This window comes from Trichechus manatus, unplaced genomic scaffold, assembly GCF_000243295.1.
Source record: "Trichechus manatus latirostris isolate Lorelei unplaced genomic scaffold, TriManLat1.0 scaffold00185, whole genome shotgun sequence".
NCBI classification, from domain to species: domain Eukaryota; kingdom Metazoa; phylum Chordata; class Mammalia; order Sirenia; family Trichechidae; genus Trichechus; species Trichechus manatus.
In genome coordinates, this window is record NW_004444121.1 from 2,912,215 (window position 1) to 2,932,753 (window position 20,539).

Consider the following 20,539-nt stretch of genomic DNA (forward strand, 5'->3'; position numbering starts at 1 on the left):
GGGGGGCAGGAAGGCGGGAAGCTCTCAGGTCCCTTGCAGGCCCGGTGACATCATCCACCTGCAAAACAACAGACCCCTCAGCCCCAGCCCTGCTGGCCAAGGGCTCTGGGACCCCCCTACCCACCCCCAGGGTCATGAGTCAGGCGAGCGCTCAGCCTTGCTGGGGCAGGTGGTCCAGCTGTCCTAGGCCGTCCTGCAGGGGAGAAAGCAGAGGCTCAGGGGCCATGGCTGGGGGGCAGAGGACAGGAGAGGCGGCCGCAGGCTCCATGCACCCAGAAGCCCCTCATGACAGCGCTCCTCAGTACACAGGGCGCCCAGTAACAGCTGGTTCATCAGAGGGTGGGGGCGGCAGCGACCTGCGCGTGTAGCTCGACTCCCTGGGTCAGCTGGGAGGACCACAGGGCCGGAAGGCCCTGCTCCACTTCACAGCGAAGGGACAAGGCCCAAAGGGGCATGCCGGGGCTCGCCTGCCCGCCTCCCTAAACGCAAGTACTTCCAGGGCCCTCAGCTCCCGTGCTCCGTCCCTAGCTGGCCCAGCCTCCCTGGCACCATCCAACCCCCCCACCCCGCACCTTGTTGGACCCCTCTCCCTAATCCAGCAGGAGACCCCCAGCCCACAAACTCAGCAAGTCCTGCCCAGTACGCCCCGCCCTCTCCTGCCCTTACAAGGCCCCGCCGCCCTTCCGGCCTCAAAGCCAGAACCCTGGGAGGTGTCCTTGGCTCCTCCCTTCCCCTTCCAGCCCCTCCCAGCCCTTTCACTCCGTTGAACTCCTACACAGTCTCCAGGGCCCAGCTTGAAAGCCCTTTCCCCCAGGAAGCCCTCGAAGACACCAGGAGCTGGCCCTCCCTGTTGTGGCCCTGGTCACGTGGCCCCGGACACGGCAGGGGCTGGGGCCCCGCTGCTCCGCAGGGAGGGCGGAAAGCTTGTGGCCACACTGTTGGCTGGGCTGCCCGGTGGGCGGTCGGGGTGGCTTCTACTTGTCTCCCTGTGCGTTTCCAGGGCATCTGTAATTGCGCATGTCATTTTTGCACAAAAAGTAAATCTATTTTCAAAGGAAAACCTAGAAGGCCCAGATAAAAGCCCACTGGGGACACAACTGTCACTGCCTGGGGGGGTGGGGCGAGGCAGCTGGAGACAGTCGGGGGCCAGCAATGGCCCCGGGGTCATGAAGCCAGACGGGCGCTCGTGGGATGGGGAGCAGGGGAAGGGAGGGCCCAGGGAGCCCCACGAGGACGCCTGGCTGCCGCTCCTGGGACCTGAGCTGTCACTGCTGATGGCACCTAGGCTGCAGGAAGTGGGGAGAGGCTGCTGGGGGGCTGAGGGCTGTGAGGCCGGATGGATGCCCAGAAGGTGATCCACACGAGATGCCGTGCGTGTGCGGGACCTGGCTGGACCACGGCCGGCTCCCTGGGCGGGGCAGCACACTGCCGGGGCTCCACCGTCAGCAGTGCCATTTCTGGGACTCTCTGTGGGAGGGGGATTGTTGAGAGGTGGCTTCTCAGGGCTGGCAGAGGCAGGGTGAGGGTCTGGGGGCTCACAGTTGCGACTCCCCCAAGCTGTCCCGGCCCTATGCAGGGCAAGGAAGGGCAGGGCGTCCAGGCAGAAGTGATCTCCCACCCTCTGCCACAGCCACCACGGAGTGGCTGCCACACCGTCCCCTGGTGTGCCCAGGGCCCATCAGCATCCTCCCTGACATCGACACCCCACTGTAACAGGACCTCAGCATCGGTAGGGGGAGACCCTGTCCTGAGAGCTGGCTGGGCCCCACTGAGCCCTCCCACCGGCCATGCCAAGGTCTCTCATAGGTAAACCAGCTGGAACCCCACCCCCCTAGGCTGGCTCTGTCCCTGGAGCATTCTGTGCAATCCAGCAGACCCCCCTGGATAGCCTGTGGCTCCAGGCTGGGACATGGGGGTGGCGAAGGCCCAGGCCCGTCCTTGGTGACATGCGGCCCATCGCAGAGGATGCCAAGGCCTTGGGCACAACATGATTGCCAGCCCCCAGGCTTCAGCAGATGGCGAGCTGACTAGCTGGTCTAGGGCCGGGCAGGAGGAGGGGGGCAGGAAACTCTGTGGCACCCTCGGCCTAGTGGATTTACCCCCTCCCTGCACACCTCCCAGCTCCTCCAGGCCCTGCTGTCCCCTGGCTGGGCCTCCTCGTCCCCAGGGCTCAGGGCAGAGGGATGGCATGTTGGAGAGGCACCCTCCCCAGCACCTTGCCAGGGCGTGCCGCAGGAGCCTGCCCTCTCTGCACCGAGCCTCGGCCACATGGCACTTCAGAAGACGCTGGCTGCCGAGACCTTGAGCTTGTGACAGATGGGCATGGAGCGGAGGCGGAATGCAGAGGTGAAAGGGGCCAGCCCTGCTGGGAGAGGCTGGCCCAGCTGGTCCTAGCCTCTGAGCTGCAGGCACCAGGAATGGGAGGCCCGGCCCTGGGGTCCCTCTGCTGTGGGGCTGGAAATGCCCTCACAGTCCTGGGGCCAGAGGTGATCAGTCTCTCCAGGAGCTGCACAGAGCCCCTGGGCAGGGCACACGGTGAACGTGCTCTGCTGCTGACCAGAAGGTAGGAAGTTCAAGTCTATCCAGAGGCTCCTTGGAAGAAAGCCCTGGTGATCGACTTCTGAAAAATCAGCCATTGAAAACCCTACAGCGCTCCGTTCTACTCTGACACACATGGGGTCACCATGAGTCAGAGTTTACCCAATGGCAACTGGTTTTAGGCCTGTACAGGGTACCCCCTACCCCGCCCACCCCCTTCTCTTGACCCCCTACCCACAGTTCAGTTGCCTCTGCACACGCCGTTTCTTTAGCTAGGGTACTCTCCCCCATGGCAGCCCACACACCCGTGTCTGCCCCAAGCCACCCTGTGTGAACAGGGTCAGGGCTCAGCATGTGACCAGGATCAGGGATCAGCACGTGACCAGGGTCAGGGCTCAGTGTGTGACCAGGGTCAGGGCCCAGGGTGTGATCAGGGTCAGGGCCCAGGGTGAGACCAGGGTCAGGGCTCAGTGTGTGACCAGGGTCAGGGCCCAGGGTGTGATCAGGGTCAGGGCCCAGGGTGAGACCAGGGTCAGGGCTCAGGGTGTGATCAGGGTCAGGGCTCAGTGTGTGACCAGGGTCAGGGCCCAGGGTGTGATCAGGGTCAGGGCTCAGGGTGAGACCAGGGTCAGGGCTCAGGGTGTGACCAGGGTCAGGGCTGAGCATGTGACCAGGGTGTCAGGTCCCAGAGTGTGAGCGTTCCTTGCTCAGTGTCTGCTGCCATTGGGGTGACCAGGCCCGTCACCCTTCCCTGAGCTGGCTATGAGGTGCTCTCAGAGCACCGGCACCATCCCAGAGCCTGGGCCGGCTCACCAGGGTCCTGGGGAGTGGTGCCCACCCTCAGTCACTGTCAGTGTCCCTCCACTGGGCCATCACCTCACCCCACTCACCACTCAACCTCCCTTGACAACAGCCTGGGAGCTTGTCACCCGACATTCGGCCTCTCGGCACACCCAGGGTGGGCCACATGCCCGCTGCCCCTCCTGGGCTGAGGCTGGATGCAGTGTTCCTCCCTCTCCCCATGCTGTGGGTGGGGTAGGCTCTGGGGCCACAGGGATGCAGGGTGGCCTGGGCAGACTCCTGCTCATCCTTGCTGGGACACTCTTGGAATAGCTTATTAGAAATTAATATTTAATTCTCTTCTGTGGATTTAGCTTAATTATTGAATTTATTAGTGCAATTACTGAGAAGCACCTGGAAGCAAAACCACTTGCTTTGAGCAAGGAGACAGTGAAGGAGGGGCAGGTGTACATGTGTGCTCCGACCTGAGAAGGACTGCTTGCAGCCCTGACCCCCGGGGGTTCCTCCACGTGTCCCACTGAAATCTCCCTTGCTGCCATAGTAAAGAAAACCCTTTCTCTGTCCGACTAGCGGGAGGTGCTCCCTTTTCACTGAGCATCTTCCCCTCGGGTAGGCCTTCCCCAGGGTGGGGCCAGGATCCTGCATCTGCGGGGCGGGGTGGGTGCTGAAGGCAGGACCTCATCTCCTACTGCAGGAAGAGGAGGGAGAGGAGAGGGGGGAGGGGGAGGAAGACAAAGAGGAGGGGGGAGAGGAGGAGGATGAGCACCGAGGACCGGAGCGGGAGGGAAGGCGGGTAGGGAGCTCCACACATCACATCCTCACAGCTCTGCCCGAGGGGGGCACTGCTCCATTTAAAGATTCCAATATCACAGCTCCCGGAAGTTCGGAGACGTGTCCCAGTTTTAAAAAACGGTTGCCATCCAGTCAACTCCGACTCATGGCGACCCCATGTGAGTCGGAGTAGAACTCTGCTCCACAGGGCTGTCAGTGGCTGAGTTTTTGGAAGCCGATCACCAGGCCCGAGGCCCCACACTGAGCCCCGCCCGCAGCTCTCCAGCTCACCCAGCCTCCAGCTCTGCGTCAAAGATGTGGTGACACCCGTGTGAAATTGTGCGCTACGGACTAGTAAGTAAACACAATTAAGCCCGTGCGCAGCCTGCTTATGGTAAGCCGGTGCGTAGCTTGCATACCGGTTGATCTGCCCCGGGGTGGGTCCTAATCCTAGAGGACAGGTATCCTTATAAAAGAGAACACAGAGGAACAGGAGCGAAGGATATGCTGAGGAAGCTGGGCTGCAGCTGCACATCAGGGAGCAGTCAGGGCCACCAGAGCCCAGCAGAGAAAAGGAAAGGTCTCCTCTGGGGCCTTTGGAGGGAGCATGGACCTGTCGACACCCTGAATTCAGACTCCCAGCCTCCAGAACCATCAGACAATAAATTTCTGTTGTAAGCCACCCAGACTGTGGTCTTGGCGGCTCTAGGATGCTAACACGGCATGTAAAGCGCTCCCCAGTGGCGGCTCTGCTCGTCCTGCATTGTAGTGCCACGGAAATCCTGGGGGTACACGCTCAGGCTCCCCGGTCCCAGCCCCACATAGGGGGCCAGCAAAAGGATTATTCTCCCTGCATGCTCCCTAGCCCTGTCTACACCTCAGTTTTCTCATCTGAAACGGGGAGGGGGGAACAGCAGCTCCTTGGAGGTGGAGCGGGCTCGAATGAGGCCATCGCCACATAAAACTCGCACTCAGTGCTCGGTAACGTGGACACGCCTGCAGCCCTAGCTGTCCTCTGCCTCTGCGATGCCAATGAAGTGCCCTTGTTCAGACTGCAGACACCAGGACCTGTGGGAGGGGCACGCCACCGCGAGGGAAGGGATGTGTTCCCCAACTTCACACACACACACATGCATGCACACGCCGGCACACACGCACACGTACCCAGGAGGCATGCAGAGAAAGATCTCCTTGCACACTTCCCAAACTGCAGTTGGTGGCTTTGGAGTCGATATTTCACGGCTCTCAGAAAACATTAAAAACATGATTTGCTCTGTGCCTCAATTTAGCCTGAAGTTTTCCTTGCTTGTGAAAAATACTTCATTGATTGCTGCCGGGATACTGTGATTTTCTCTTCATGGAGGCCCAGCCCTGACTCCAGCAGGGAGCCAGGGGCCCGTAGGCGGGGAGAAGCCTCAGCCCTTCTCTCGCATTCATTCATTCTTGAGGTGGGTCTACATTTGAGCGACGTCTGGGGCTATGTGCTGTGGGGCTCAGTCTCTGAACTCAGAAACCACGGACAAGTAAACAGCATTCAAAACTCAACATTGAAAGCACTCTTGGGGGGCGAAGGGGCTGGAGCCTGGGATCCCAGAGAAGGACGGGGTGGGGGTGGAGGGGTGAAGGCTTTCCAGAGGAGAAAACCAAAAAACCAAACCTCTTGCCATTGAGTCAATTCCGACTCATGGCAACCCCATGCATTACAGAGTAGAACTGTGCTTCATAGGGTTGTCTTGGCTGTAATATTTACAAAAGCTAATCACCAGGCCTTTCTTCTGTGGTACTGCTGGTTGGGTTCGAACCATCAACCTTCAGGTTAGCAGTCGAGCACAGACCATTTGCACCTACCAGGCTGGTCACACACTGACTCCTCCAGAGGAAAGCATTGTCCAGTTCAGACCTCAAGGACCTCTTCCTCCCACAGGCTCCCAAACTTGTCTTCTGTGACAGCTGCCGCCCACAGACCCGGGCCATCATCGCCTGGCAGCCAGCCCCTCGTCTCCTGCCCACCACTGGGCGCTGCTCCACCCTGGGCCGAGTCCTCCCCTCCTCCCTTGCCCCCTTGCTACCTAACACATCAGTGCTCATGCTGGTGCTAGCAGACCGATCCCGAATGTCCTCTTCAACCTGATGTGTGGGGGCCCTTCCCTGTCACCCTGAGCCTGGCCCTTATCTACAAAAGGCTGCCTCACCCTCACCCAGTGGCAGGGCAGTGCTTCTGAAAATGGAAGTCTGAGTGGGAAGGAGGGGTCCAACAGACAGAGAGCAGGGGGCTGAGGCCAAGGTGGGTGAATCCAGGGTGGGCAAGCCGGGCTGGTCCTATTGTGTCACCACAGACTCACACCAATGCCCACCAAGGCTGAGGAAGCCCCAGCCCTGACCCAGACTCTGCCCCAACCCTGGTCACACTCAGAGCCCTGACCCTGGTCACATGCTGAGCCCTGACCCTGGTCACACTCAGAGCCCTGACCCTGGTCACACTCAGAGCCTTGACCCTGGTCACATGCTGAGCCCTGACCCTGGTCACACTCAGAGCCCTGACCCTGGTCACATGCTGAGCCCTAACCCTGATCCCAGACTAGCTGTCAGTTGAGTGCAGGGACTTGCTGGGCAGCTGAGGATGGCTGGGCACAGTCCCTCCCGACCCTGAGCCTCACCATATCCTCCCTCTTCCAGGGTCTACACCAGGGAAGTGGAGGAACTTTAGCCTGAGTCTTGGGACTCTCCGTTTCTGGGACCCTCTCGGGAGTCCTCTGAAGCATGTGCCTCAGTGGCTGTAGCGGCTCCTCTTGTCAAACAAGCATCCTGACCCATCGCCAGCCCCCGTGAGGTGGGGCCGCAGCCCTGGGTGACCTCAGGGGTCATGGCTATCAGAGGTGGGCTCTGTGCAGGGGTGGGGGCTTTGCCCTGCCAGGTGCTTACGGGGCACGTACACATGGCTGTCAGTGCTGCTGGTGGGATTTTTCCAAATCGGGAGGCGGCCGAGCCCCCCCCCAGAGACTGCTTTTCTCTGCAGAAATAATAATCCCTTGCATTTGAATGGAGCCTGCTCCTTCCTCAAAGTGCTGTTTATATTTAGCCATTATCCTCCTTTGTCCTCAGAGCAACTCGGCAGTGAGGGAAGCAGGGCTGAAGACGCCCCCATTTCTAGCCGGAAACTGTGCCCAGCAAGGCAGGGGGCTCTAGGGTCACTCAGGGAGTCACTGGGTGGGAAGGAGGGGTCCAACAGATTGAGAACAGGGGGCTGACACCATGGTGGGTGGGCGGAATCCAGGGTGGGCAAGCTGGGCTGGTCCTGTTGTGTTACCATAGACTCACACCAATGCCCTCCAAGGCTGCTGAAGTCAGGGCGGGAGTCAGCGTGTCTACTGTCTCTCTCTGGCCTGGCTGCACATCAGAGGTGGTGGTACCAAGCAAACGCATCCCTGCGTGTCCCAGACACCCACCCCCACCCCAGGTCCCTGGCTTGTCGTGGAGGTTGGAGCTGCCCTGGGACCCCAGTCTGCAGGGCCACCATGCTGGCACACTGCACTCCCTCCCCACAGACCCTCAGCTCCTGCCGGCGGGGGCTGTTGGGCCCACACTGCATCCTGGGCCCAGGCCAGGGCAGGCATGCAGCACACACTTGGGAGGGTCTGCTGAGGGTCTGTGGGTGAATGGATGAATGTCTTCTATGCCCAGGTGCTGAGGACACCCCTAGGCCCCCATCTCAGCAGCTCCACTGGACAGAGGCCCTGCTGGACCCATGGCCCAAGAGGCCTGGGTGCTCAGAGGGGAGGGCAGGAGGGAAAGTAGCCATGTCGCCCTCCATCCCCCTGTATCCTTTCACTGCTCCCGTCCCCCAGGACATAGTCCCACAGTCCCACGGCCAGAAGACCTCCGGTGGAGCCTCCCGACGGCCTCTCCCCACTGGTGCCCTCACCCCATCCCTGGGCTCCCAGCCCAAACCCCACACAGCCCAACGTGCTCCACTCCTGGTGGGCTGGCAGGGGAGCTGCTCGCCATGACTTTCTGTAGGTTGCTGCACAGTAAAGGGGACCTTTGGGGTGTCCTTCTCCATGGCTTCCCTCTGCCATGTTCTCCACAATGTCCCCCGAGCCCAGCTCCTGCCCGATGCAGAGCAGGTACTCAATAAATGTGTGGACAGAGGCAGGGAGGGAGGAATGAAAGACAAGAGGGAGATATCGGTGGATGGATGGACGGACGGACGGACAGATGGACGGATGGATGGATAAACGGATGAAAGAGAAGAGGGAGATACGGATGAATGGATGGATGGATGGACAAATGCATGAAAGAGAAAAGGGAGATATGGATGGAGGGAGGGAAGGAGGGAGGGATGGATGGATGCATGGATGGATAAATGGATGAAAGAGAAGGGGAGATATGGATGGATGGATGGATGGAAGGAAGGAAAGAAGGAAGGAGGGAGAGAAGGAAGAATTGATGGAGCATATATGGGCTGGGCTGGCACTCACCACATGTGGTGTCACTTTCGGACAGAGGTGGCGATGATGAGGATGGCAACAAGCAGGACAGCAACTCCAGCCGACAGGAAGTAGCACTTGACCTTTCGTCTCTGGTGGAGAGAGGAACGCTGCTGTCATGTCCTGGCCTTCCAGCTTGCCCATCCTGAGAGCATCTGGGCTGTGGCATGCAGGGGGCTCATCCCTGGGACAGAGCTCTGGCAGACCTCATCCCTCGAAAGGGACTCCACCCTGAGTGGCCACATGGTCACATGGGGCCATGGTTATTCGGGGACTGCTCTGAGGGCCCTGGAACCAGGCTCAAGGGAGGCGGCAGGAGACCTAGAGAAACCACCTGAGCTCCAGAGTTGGCCAGGCCTGGGCACGAATCCCGGTTTGCTCCCCTTGGGCTGCGTGACCTTGGCCATGTCCCCTCCTGGAGTCTTGGATTCTTCTCTTGCAAGCAAAGGATGGTGCCTGGGACTCTAGGGGACACTCGAAAGCCTTGACTAAGAAGACGCCTGGGGTCCAGCAAATCCCAGCTATGCAGTCATCACTGGGCCTGTCTATTGTCCTTGTACAGTGAGACCTGTGAGGGCCGGAACTCAGCAGGACCGCCTTGTTTCTCCGGGTCTCCCAAGCGCTCCACGGGGTGAGTCTTACCACTTTTCTGTCCCTTGTTTCAGTGGAAAACATTTGGTTTTTCCTTCTCTGACAGGTTTCTGCCTTACACAGATTCCAGATTCCACAGGTTTTACTATATATCTTTGTCATTGTTATTAATTTAATAAGTTCTGGGCCCCGTCATCAAAAGCCTTGTGGAGAAGAAAAGACACAGATCTATGCGGGGGGACGCATGAGCGAGGGGCCAGGGGAGACTTCGTGGAGGAAGCGAAGCTGCAACTAGATCTAGGTGTCAAGGCAGCAGGTCCCCAGGCAGGCCACACTCACACTCACTCACACTCGCTCACTCACACACACTCTCACACACTCACTCTCATACACACTCACAGTCACTCTCACACGCTAACACTTACACACACACACATTCACTCACAACTCAGTTACACTCACATTCACACACATTCACACGCACTCTCACACTCACTCAGTTACACACTTTCACACTCACTCTCATGCTCACACTCAGTTACTCACTCACTCAGTTACACACATTCACACTCACATTCTCACACACTCAGTTACACACTTTCACACTCACTCTCATGCTCACACTCAGTTACACACACTCACACTCCCATGCACTCACTCTCACACTCATTCACACGCACATGCTCTTCCGTGGCACAGGAGCTCTGGGGGAGCCTCTGCATGTGCCCAAGGACTGTGCCTGGAGCTCGGCACACAGCTTCTCCCCTTCCCAGCGGCCTTGCCAAGTACCTGCCTGTCTGTGTTCTGGGCAGAACACCGGGTCAGAGAGATTAAGTGGCCCTCCCAGGGCTTCCTAGGTGCTGCATGATGGACCTGAGGTCCAGGTCTGTCCCCCCAACAGCTGTCACAAGGTCATGCTGCTGCCCACACAGGCCAGCTATGTGTTTGGGGGAGGACACAGGGGGCCAAGGGGGGCCAAGACCACACACTGGGAGCTCACAGCTGGGTCTGGGGGGGCGGTCAGAAACCACAGCCCCAGGGGACAGGCACAGGCCAGGCCTCCGCGGTAAGGGGGTAAGGGGCTGTGGGCTCAAGGCACTTCAGGACCGCGGACAGTGCCCTGGGGGCTGCCTGCATCTCCCTCCCCCGTGGTGCCCCTGCTGCTGAGCGCTGCGCCCGGGCTGTGCATAGACTCACGGTGCAGCCTCACCCACGGCTGGGCTGCAGGTCCTGCCTGCACCCTGGACTGCAGGCAGGACCCCGGCTCTGGGGGGCTCAGCCACAGAGTCAGGAGTGCACCTGCACACAGCTGCAGAGCCGCTGGCGCAGGTTGGGGGGCGAACCTCTCAGGACCGCTACCCTGAACCGGGGCTGTGCAGCCCAGCCAATGAGCACCTGCCTGGGCCCCTGGGAGGGGCTCACACAGGAACTGGGGCAGACAGACTGGGCCTCCAGTTCGCCGCCCCCCGCCCCCGCCACTGCCTAGCCGTAACCTTGAGTATGCCACCTCATCCCTCAGCGTCTCTTTCCTTGCCCCCGGCACAGAGAGCACTCCTTGGTTCATGGGGATGACCAGAGTCCTGGAGGACTTGAGGCACAGAGGGACCATCAGTGATGTGACTATCGATACGTCTCGAAGCCCGGCCTTGACCTGGCCTGGCACCTCTCCTTGACCATGGCTGTGCCTGAGCCAACGAAGCCTCCCCGGGAGTGTGCTCAGAGGTCAAGCCTGTGCTTCCGGCCTCTATGCGTGGACCCATCCCCCAACACCAGGTCTAACAGGTGGAGAGAGGTGAGGGGCCCACAAGGGGCTGGTAGAAACACAGACAAGAAGGCAGCAGCCCCAGCGGCAGCAAAGGAGCCAGGCTGGAGTGGAGAACGCATGAGAGGAGTTCAAGGGGTCACCTGAAGGAGGGGCTGCAATGCCATGCCTCCACCTGCCTCCACCAGCACCCCTCCCATCGCCAATCCTCCACTGGACCCCTTGGCTGACTTCAAGGGGACGAGGTGGGCACAGCGGTGACAGGCAGAACCCAGGGACGCCCAACGCGGGACCGGGACATATGGTGGAGGTGGAACAGCCTTTGATGAGGGCCTGCAGCCCAGCCCTTCAGCGCCTCCCGACACAGGCAGAGTCCCCCCATCCCGGCTCCAGCCCCTCACACCTGCTGCTCCTCTGTGTCCCCGCGGGGAGGGAGTCTACCGGAAACTGAGCTCCTGCCGGCCACCCAGCCCAGCCCAGCAGCCCCATCTCAGCAATGTCGCCTACTGACCGACTGCTGTGGGGTGAACTGTCTCCTCCAAATGGCGTTCTGAAGTCCTGACCCTAGTACAGTGACTGTGACCTTGTTTGGAAATGGGTCTTGCAGATGTCATTAGTGAAGTGAGGTCATCCTGGAGTAGGTGAGTGGTGTCTCAGAGCGGGAACAACAGACACGGACACAGACAGAGGGAAGGCGGCCACGGGAAGATGCTCCTGCAAGCCCAGGAACGCCCAGGGCTGCCAGAAGCTGGAGCGTCCACAAGGAAGGGTCATCCCCGGAGCCCTGGAGGGGGCAGGGCCTCCCGACCTGCGGACTCCCGGCCTCCAGAACCGTGGGAGAATGCACGTCTGTCCTCGTCAGGCACCCAGTGGGCAGTGCTTCGTCACAGCAGCCCAGGGCACCCACGCAGGCTCCAGAGGGGTAGAGCACGGGACCCCGGTCACTGAGCTGGGCCGGGGCCAGGCGGAGATCCCCCCTGACTTTGAATGCTGCTGAGGAGGCCGCCCGCCTTTGTCCAGCTGCCTGGTGAGAGAGCCCACCCCCAGTGCTCAGGGAGGGGGCAGGCCCTGGGTGCAGCCTCGCTGACAAGGCTGACCTTTGTGGCTCCCGGTGAGAAGGTATTGACCACGCCTGTGACCTTCTGATGCGGCCTGGGGGAACGGTCCTCAAGGAGACGTCTGACGCATCCCATTAAATATCAGCGCGTCCGTCTGAGCAGAGGGGCCTGGAAAGGCCACTGGAGGGATTAGGAGCTGACTCTGCCCCCCCTCCCCCCAGTTCTGGAGCCGCGGCAGCAGGAGGGGCCCAGGGCTGGGCAGAGCTGAGGGAGTAGATGGCCAGGGCTGGAACCTGGCCCCTTTCAGAGCCTCCAGAGGCATGAGCTCCCATGCTGGGCCCTTGCCCAGCTCTCACAGCCCCACACTGTGGGTGCTGTACTGCCCCGTCCCTGACCTTCCCAACAGCAGCTCCCAGCCCCGTCGGCAGTCAGAGCTGGGGGGAAAAGCAGGTGAGGGTCACAGGACCCCGCTCCACTCCAAACCCTCGCCGGCCTGGGGAAGGGCAGGCACTGCTGCCCCATGGTCTCCTTATAATAGGTGGCCAACGCAGTGGGTCCCGTCCAGTCTGCAGGGAAGGCTCGAGCTTTGGGCGTTCCTCCCGAGAGCAGCCCATTTCTGCCCCGCCAGCCCATCCAGACAGGCCCTCGATGCCCCAGAGGCCGTGCACACCTAGCAGCAAGGGGTCACTTGCTGGGGAGGGTGGGCTGGGCAGCCTGGGTCCCTGCAGCCTCCGTCTGAGTTCTATCTGGGCCCGTTTCCCATAAGGCTGTCACGAAGCACCCAGGGGGCATGCTCCTAGCAGGGACTCCCGAGACACAGGGCAGCCACCTGACCACTCTCACTTCGACCCCACTGTCACCACCCCACCCGCTGACCGTCATCCTCACGGCAGCCCGTGGGGACCTCGCCACCCCCTTTCAGAGACACAGACACCGAGGCTCAGCACTCGTCCACAGCTGCTCGGTGGAGGGCTGGGCCCGCAGGCTGCCCGCAGATGGGCTGGACGGGCAGGAGAGACAGCAGGGCCAGGGCGGGGGAGGAGGCCGGCCAGTCACCCTCCAGGGTTCGGATGGGGGAGATTCCTAGGGTACACACCCCAACTGAGTCAGAGAGGATAAGCAGGAGTCTGCCCACCACGATGGAGCCCTGGGGGAAGAGTCACATGCTCAGCTGTGAACAGAAAGCCACAGCCTACATCCTCTGGGCAGTGGCCCTGCCCTCCAGACTCTGGGGTCGGCCATGCTCTCTGGTCTGAACCCACCAGCTGATCCACAGGAGAAAAGGCCTGGCGATCTGCTCCCACAAAAATTTCAGCCTAGGAAACCCTATGGAGCAGTTCTACTCTGCCACTTGGGGTTGCTATGAGTCAGAATCCACTTGACGGGACACAACACACACACGTGCACACACACACACACACACACACCCAGCCATGTGGGGCTTGTGTTCCAGGTGGTGGGAACAGCATGTGCAAAGCACAGAGGCATGGGGGCGGGCCTCTGAGCACTCAGCACAGCTGGAGCGGACAGACGTGGGCAGAGTGAGGCAGGCAGGGCAGGCCAGGGGTGGGGAGGCAGGCAACAGGCAGCTGTCCATCTGGGAACATTGCTCTGGGGGCAGCCCCCGACCCCTGCTACCGCAGACTGCCTCTCAGCCTCTGGCCCCACACCCGGGAGGTGGGGAGTGGTCTCCTGCTGCCCCTGCCCCACATCCTGCCCTCTGGGCACCCCAGCTGTCAGCTGTCAGCCACCCTCCAAGCCGCTGTGATCAATTACTCCTAAATGACAGCCCGCAGCTGGAGGAAGCTGGCGGGCTGGCAGCAGAGCCAATTAACCTGAATTAGGCTCCTGATTGGGGCCCAATTACCATCAGCTGCGCCGGGTCCAGCTGCTATAATTGTTTAATTGATCCGCATGTGGATCAGAGGTCATCCCACCCTAGGGGACATGGGACACGGCTCACTCCCTGCCATGTGAAGGGGGCTGGGGTCCCACACTGCCTCACCCCACCTGCCTGCGGGAGGCGACGCCTGGGTTGTGGTTTCCCGAGGTGTTTGCCAGGATGGTCCAGGGCCTCTGCAGGTGCTCCTCCTCTGACTTCCTTATCGCGTCACTCAGAGAACTCCTACTTGCTCTTTAAAACCCACCTCCAGCCCCACCGCCTCCAGGATGGCTTCCCAGATGCCCTCTCTGCACAGAACTTAGGATACCACCCCTCCTGGCTGCACGCGTCTCTTCCCCACCAGAACTGCGAGGGCAGACGGTGGCTGGCCGCCCACTGCCCTGAGCTCAGCAGGGGCTCAGCGGACATAAGATGGCAAGAGAAGGAGTGAACTGGTGACTCCAGCCATCTGTGGGTCCAGGGATTGGCTCTCGGGATGGGCCCAGAGGGTGGCCTCCTGTCCACTGTCGCCAAAGGGCCTGAGGTGGGTGGCGCCTGCCTAGCTTCCAGTCAAAGGGGCTCATCACCTGCTCCACCTGCTCCCCCACCCCACTAAAATAAACATACAGGGCACCCACCCACGGACCAGAGCGTCTGTCTTCTGCTCCTTCAGCCCCTACCCCCCACACCCTGGCCCCCTACTCCCTGAGCCTCTCCCCCACCTGCACCCTGGGCCCCCTGCTCCCCCCAGCCCCTCCCCCCTGTACCCTGGTCCTCCTCCTGCAGAAGCTGTAGGCCCCTCCCCATTCCTCAGGAGCTGCTTCCCATGCAAATAATTTCAGAACACATGACATTTCAGAAACATCTATTTGTATATATTTAGACTCCATTTCAAAAGAATTATTCAAATCGGAGCCATTCTGATAGATGGGCGTGGAGTGCACTGTTTCTTAAGTGTTTGCGTCAAAAAATATCACATTTTCTAAGTGGATTACAAATGCTGTGATTATTTAAACGGGTACATTCCTGGGGGAACAGCACGATTATGTCTGATTTAAACCTCAGGAATGCCAAGTCCTGGTAAGGAGGGGCTCTGAGCACGGACCATGGGGGCATCAGGGTCACAGGGACCATGGGGTCGGGGGTCACAGGGACCTCAGGGCGGCAGGGGTCACAGAGACCTCAAGGGTTGGGGTCGCAGGGACTGGAGGGGGCAGACAGCCTGCTGCCTGCTGGGTGACAAATGGGAAGTTCGCTGAGCACCTCCTGTGTGTCAGGCGCCTGGGTCCTTCCCTCAGGGTGGCCTCACCCAGGGACACACAAGGTAAAGCGTCTGGCGGGTGCCGTGAGGGGCAGGGCAGCGCAAGGGTGGCCCCGTCCACGTTTAAGGTGGAGGCAGGGGGCGGGGAGGACCAGGTGGAGCTGAGCTCTGAGCTTCGAGGAAGCAGGCAGATGAGCAAGGCTGGAGCTGAAGGGGCCCCAGCGTCCCCACGCCACGCCCGCTCTGAGCTTCGGTCTCCTCCCAATCTCATGGCCGGCATACAGCAGGAGCTCAATCAATGCTGCCTGCGCATCCAGCCTCTTCAGCGGTGAACATCCCACAGGGCTGAATGCCTCTCCCACCACAAGGCTTGGGGGCCCAGAGCCTCAGGGTCAGCCTGCTGGGCTCTTCTCCCCGCCTTCTGGTTCCCCAACTCCACCTCCCCACGCTGAGCGCAGGCCTCTCTCCGGCTGTGGACGCCTGACGGGGCCACTGGCGCCCACAGACGGGGACCTCAGCCCAGCACCCCAGGGCCCTGGATGCCCCTGCCAGTCTCCCACCTCAGCGCGGCCCCTCCAGGTGCCTTCTCTTCCCTAAATACACCCAGATTTGGCCTCTGTGCCTTTGCACATGCTCTTCCCACGCTCTGACCGTCCTGGCCCCACTCTCTGCCTTGCCCAGTCCTCCACTTTACTCAAGTCCCACCTGCCTGACTTCTCTGGTGCCTCGGGGACGGGACCTGCCCTGGCCCTCCTGCATGTGTCCACTTGGCCCTTTGCATCAGACAGGTGAGCTCACCTCCATCAAGGACTCCTGGGCCCCTCAGGCTCGGCACCCCCTCCCACCATCAGGCAGTGCCCTGGGAGGGGACAAGGGCTGCTCCTTGCCCCTCTTCTGGCATCTGCGCAGGGGTAAGGCCCCTCCCTCTCTGGGGGGCACAGGGGCTGCAGGTGGGGAGAGCAGGTGCCACAGCGCCAGCCCAGAGCAGGTGTCCTACTGCGTGTGGCTCGTCCCCGAGTGCCAGCCTTCCCGAGTGGAGCAACTGCACTCGGCCACTGGGGTCGTCTGCCTGCAGTGACCCCCACTTCTGCAAACAGGCTCAGCAGAGCTTTTCAAGGCTGCTAACCCGGTGAGAGTGGGTCTGGGGCCCGGCACCTCCAGGCACTGTCGGGGAGGGTCAGTGAGCAGGGCCTCTCCAAGTGTTCTGATAGGAAGGACGCTGTGACTAGGCTCACCCCAACCCCAGTATCCCACCCTGGGGGCCCCTACTGGGCCGACGGCACCAGGACCAGGGCTACCCGCTTACTCCAGCCCAGAATGGGAAATGCCAGAAGGCCACTATTGGGCGCTGGGTGCTTTGAGTCACGACTCTATACAACAGAGCTGTCCACACGCAGCCCCTCAGAAGGGCCGTCTCCGTCCACACGTGCTGCCCCAGGAAGCCATGCCGAGGGACAAGCAGGCTGCAAAGCAGCGTGAACTCCGAGTGTCTAAATACATACCTGCGTGTGTGTGCTAACATATGCTCTGGAAATACATCTCAGTTTGTATACTGTTAATGGTGTTTGCTCTGGAGGTGGGGTTAGGGGGACTTTCATCCTAAACTGAATTTTAGTAAAAAGATACGTTTGTTTTTCACAAAGAGCTTCTGTAATGAAGAAACAAATCCTCTCCGGGAAGACCGAGGGAAAGAGACTTCTGTCTCCTCCTTGGGTGTGTGTGGGGTTGGGGGGCAGGCCCGGGGCAGGAAGGGCTCCTCCAGGCTCAGCCTGGGGCGGGGTAGGTGGTGTATGAGGCAGGGAGACGCAGGCAAGGGGGCAGTGGAGGTGGGGTGCCGGCGGCGCTCTGAGTCCAGGCTGGAGCCCCCAGCTCCCGATCCCCCCATTTCCCCATGAGTCTTCACGAGTGCCTCTGCAGTCAGGGTCTTTCTGCTGCTGCCTCACAGACAAGACTCTCACCCAAACCACCCCGCCCCCGCCTGCGACGGTGACTCAGGCTCTGAACTGGTCCCCGCTCCCCGTGTCCCCCACCAGGGCCGGTCTCTGTCTGCTCACAGCCGCACCCCAGCACAGAGCCCCGCGTCTGGGAGTCCACATGGGCTCTGCACTTTTTGTGGAGTGCACTGATGGCTATTATCACGTACTAGAACCCAAAGGGGGAGGAAGGTAACAACTTCATCTGAAGGGCCCGGCACGAGGGGGTTTGGATTGTGTCCCCCCAAAAAAGATATGTTGACGTCTTAACCCCGCACCTGCCAGCATGGCCTCACTCGGGGAAATCGAACTTTTCTTTGCAGATGTGACTGGTTAACAAGTCCACACTGGAGCAGGTGGTCCTAACCCCTTCCAAGTGGTTCTTATAAAAGAGAAGGACAGACACAGAGTCACATGCTGGAGAAGACGGCCCTTGAGGATCTGGGGACAAGCCGAGGAACACCGAGAGACGCCCGGGGCTGCTAGAAGCGGAAGAGACAAAGGAAAGCCCTCCCCTAGAGCCGACAGAGAGAGCACAGCCCTACAGACACCCTGAGTTCCAACTCCCAACCTCCGCAAGTGTGAGACAGTCCGTTTCAGCTCGTACAAGCCACCCGCGTGGTGGTATTTCGCCACGGCAGCCGTAGGGGACTAAGAACCTGCCCCGGTGGGTCCCACAGGCGTGCTACCTCTGGCTCCCTGCTGCGTGCTAGCCAGGTGGCTGGGCTCCCTCTGATCCTAGTGCCCTTATCCACCAAACACGGACAACAAACAGGCCCTCTCAAGAATCCAAGGAGCCATGCCGAGACCTGGGAGTGACCTCTTGCCATAAACACACACGGAGTCATTATTGTTAATAATCCACGTCACATACTCTAAGAGGTAACGCCTGGTCACGGTGTCCTGGGGCTGGTGTCATGGTGTCCCCGTCGGAGCCCCCACCGGCATCGGGCACTGAGGAAGAGAGAGGAACGCCATGCCTTCAATTGGCCCCGCGATGGTTTTCCGCAGACGTGTCGGGGAGCCTCACACATGACAAGCGGGGCTCCCACATCCTCTCGGGCAGCGGCCCCCACGATGCGGAGCCACATCTTTAAACTCATCTCACATGGTGTGGTGTCAGCTGGGGAGGAGGCAGGCCTGTTGGAGGCAATTATCTCTGTTTACTTCTCCCTTTTCCCTCCTCTCTGCACCATGTCCTGGATCTCCATGCATCTTACTTAGGGCAGCCAGACTCCCCGTCCCGCTCCATGGAAGGCCATTAATTTTATTTAACAATGTAATTTTCAAGGCATCTTTTCACTGCATTAGCACCCTCTGTCCACCAGCCTCTTCCAGGGAGAAGGAGCTCCCTTTGTCTCTTTTGGCACCATGACCCCCGCCCCGTCCAGGCTGCACATGGCCCCCTACTCAACCTCCCCTAGTGCTCCACCCTGCTGGCGCCTTAGCTCACAGCCCCCAGCGCCAGGCCTGACCACTCTGCTCCCTGCCCCTCCAGGCCTGTCTTAGTTAACCAGTTCTGGCGTAACTCAAATACCACAAGTGGGTGACTTTAAAGAGCAGAAATTTATTTTCTCACAGTTCAGGAGGCGGCAAATCCAAATCAAGTTCTCAGTCATGTCCATTCCTTCCTGGTTGGTAGCCCAGGCATTCCTCCGTTCCTTGAAGTTCCGTGGCTTGTAGATAATCCTCATGTGGTGTCTACCTTCCTTTGTGTGTGTCTCTGTGTCTCTTCTGCTCTTTTTATAACTCAGAAATGATTGTGTTTAGGATCCACCCTACACTGGCATGCCTTAATCAACATAACAAAATAAAACCCCTATTTCCAAACAGCATCACATCCAAAAGAATCAAAACCCAAGAAAAAAAAAAAAACCCACTGCTGTCAAGTTGATTCTGACTCATAGAGACTCCACAGGGTTTCCAAGGCTGTAAATCTCTATGGAAGCAGACTGCCACATCTTCCTTCCACAGGGCTGCTGGTGGTTTCAAACTACTGATCTTTCAGTTAGCAGTCGAGGGCCTTAACCACCGGGCCACCAGGGCTCCTCCACAGGTACAAGGGCCACAAATTGAATGCATTATTGGGGAGACATGATTCAATCCATAACACTGCCATCACCCTTCCCTGTTAGCTCCACGCCTCAGTTTCCTCTTAGAAAATGGGGCTGGGCATATATACCCTACAGGATTGCTGGGGGATTAAAGAATTTACAGTCGGTGCTGAGCCTGGAATTTCATACCTGCTCTGTAAATGAATACCTTTACTATTACTGTGGGCTTTGTCATTATTATTCTTAATTATAAACAAGAGTCGACAATCTATGGCTACATCACAGATAAAGAAGGAGATGTAGGGGAAACATATAAGGGAGTCACCTGTAAATGACAAAGTCTGAACCCCCCTCTCCTGGAGTCCATCTTATAACGTAGGGGGTGACAGGAAGACCTCCAACCTCAAAGGACTGCTACTTCTCCCACTCTAAGTCTGCTCTTGATGATTAGAATTACACTACTTGAGATTCTGTCCTTTGATTTTATATGTAAAAGATCTAGACCCAACTCAACTCACCATAGTCTAATGGGGAAGGTATGACATGGACACAGCCAGCATTCCAAGACACAATATAATCGCCTATTGCTGTCTTCCCATCCCTTCCAGGTGGCATCCCTGCAGGTTTCCACAAGCTGTTTCACCTAATTCCTGATCTGGGCAGGGACCACGCTAGCTTACCCTGCTGTAGATAGAGCTAAGAGTTAGTTCATCTAATGGTAGTTGGGGAAAACCACCATGATGATTACTGTTGATCCAAATTCAATATGGAAGCCTCTTCTTACAACACTGTGGTTAACTAGGTGCTTCTAGGAACTCTCACACTGCAGAACAAGTAACCCCCTGCCATCGAGTCAATTCCGACTTACAGCAACCCTATATGACGGAGTAGAACTGCCCCATAGGGTTTCCTAGGCTGTAATCTTTATGGAAGCAGACTGCTACATCTTTCTCCTGTGGAGTGGCTAGTCGGTTCAAACCGCCGACCTTTTGGTTAGCAGCTCAGCCTTCACTGCTGCGCCACCAGGGCTCCTTAGAACAAGTAAACACTGGAAAGAACACATTCTTTGAGATGTTGCTTGTCTCATTCAAGGTGTAGGTGGGGGAAATAGGTCTCAGAAGACCTCCCTTCAAAAAACTAAAACCAATAATTGGGGCAGGAGAAACAAGGAAGTGAGACCGCACTCAAGCTGGAACATCAAGTAGCCGGGAGGAGTGGACTGCCTAAGGCCAAGAACAAGAAAGTGAGTTCTGTTCCTACGGCAAGGGGAAAGGGAAGCCCAGAACCTCAAGGCTGGCTGAAGTGGTTATAGGACAGTAATGCCTCAGTGACTGGCGGAGCAGAAGTAAAAATTCTCTGGA

At 59.1% G+C, this 20,539-nt stretch overlaps 1 protein-coding gene across 1 annotated transcript in view; it reads right to left on the reverse strand.

The window, feature by feature from the left end:
- Positions 1 to 8,599: 8,599 nt before the first annotated feature.
- TSNARE1 (t-SNARE domain containing 1) overlaps positions 8,600 to 20,539 on the reverse strand; it is a 133,803-nt gene continuing 121,863 nt past the window's right edge. The window contains exon 13 of the mRNA XM_004387368.1: positions 8,600 to 8,687. Coding sequence (XP_004387425.1) covers positions 8,600 to 8,687 — 88 coding nt within the window. The remainder of the gene's footprint in view (positions 8,688 to 20,539) is intronic.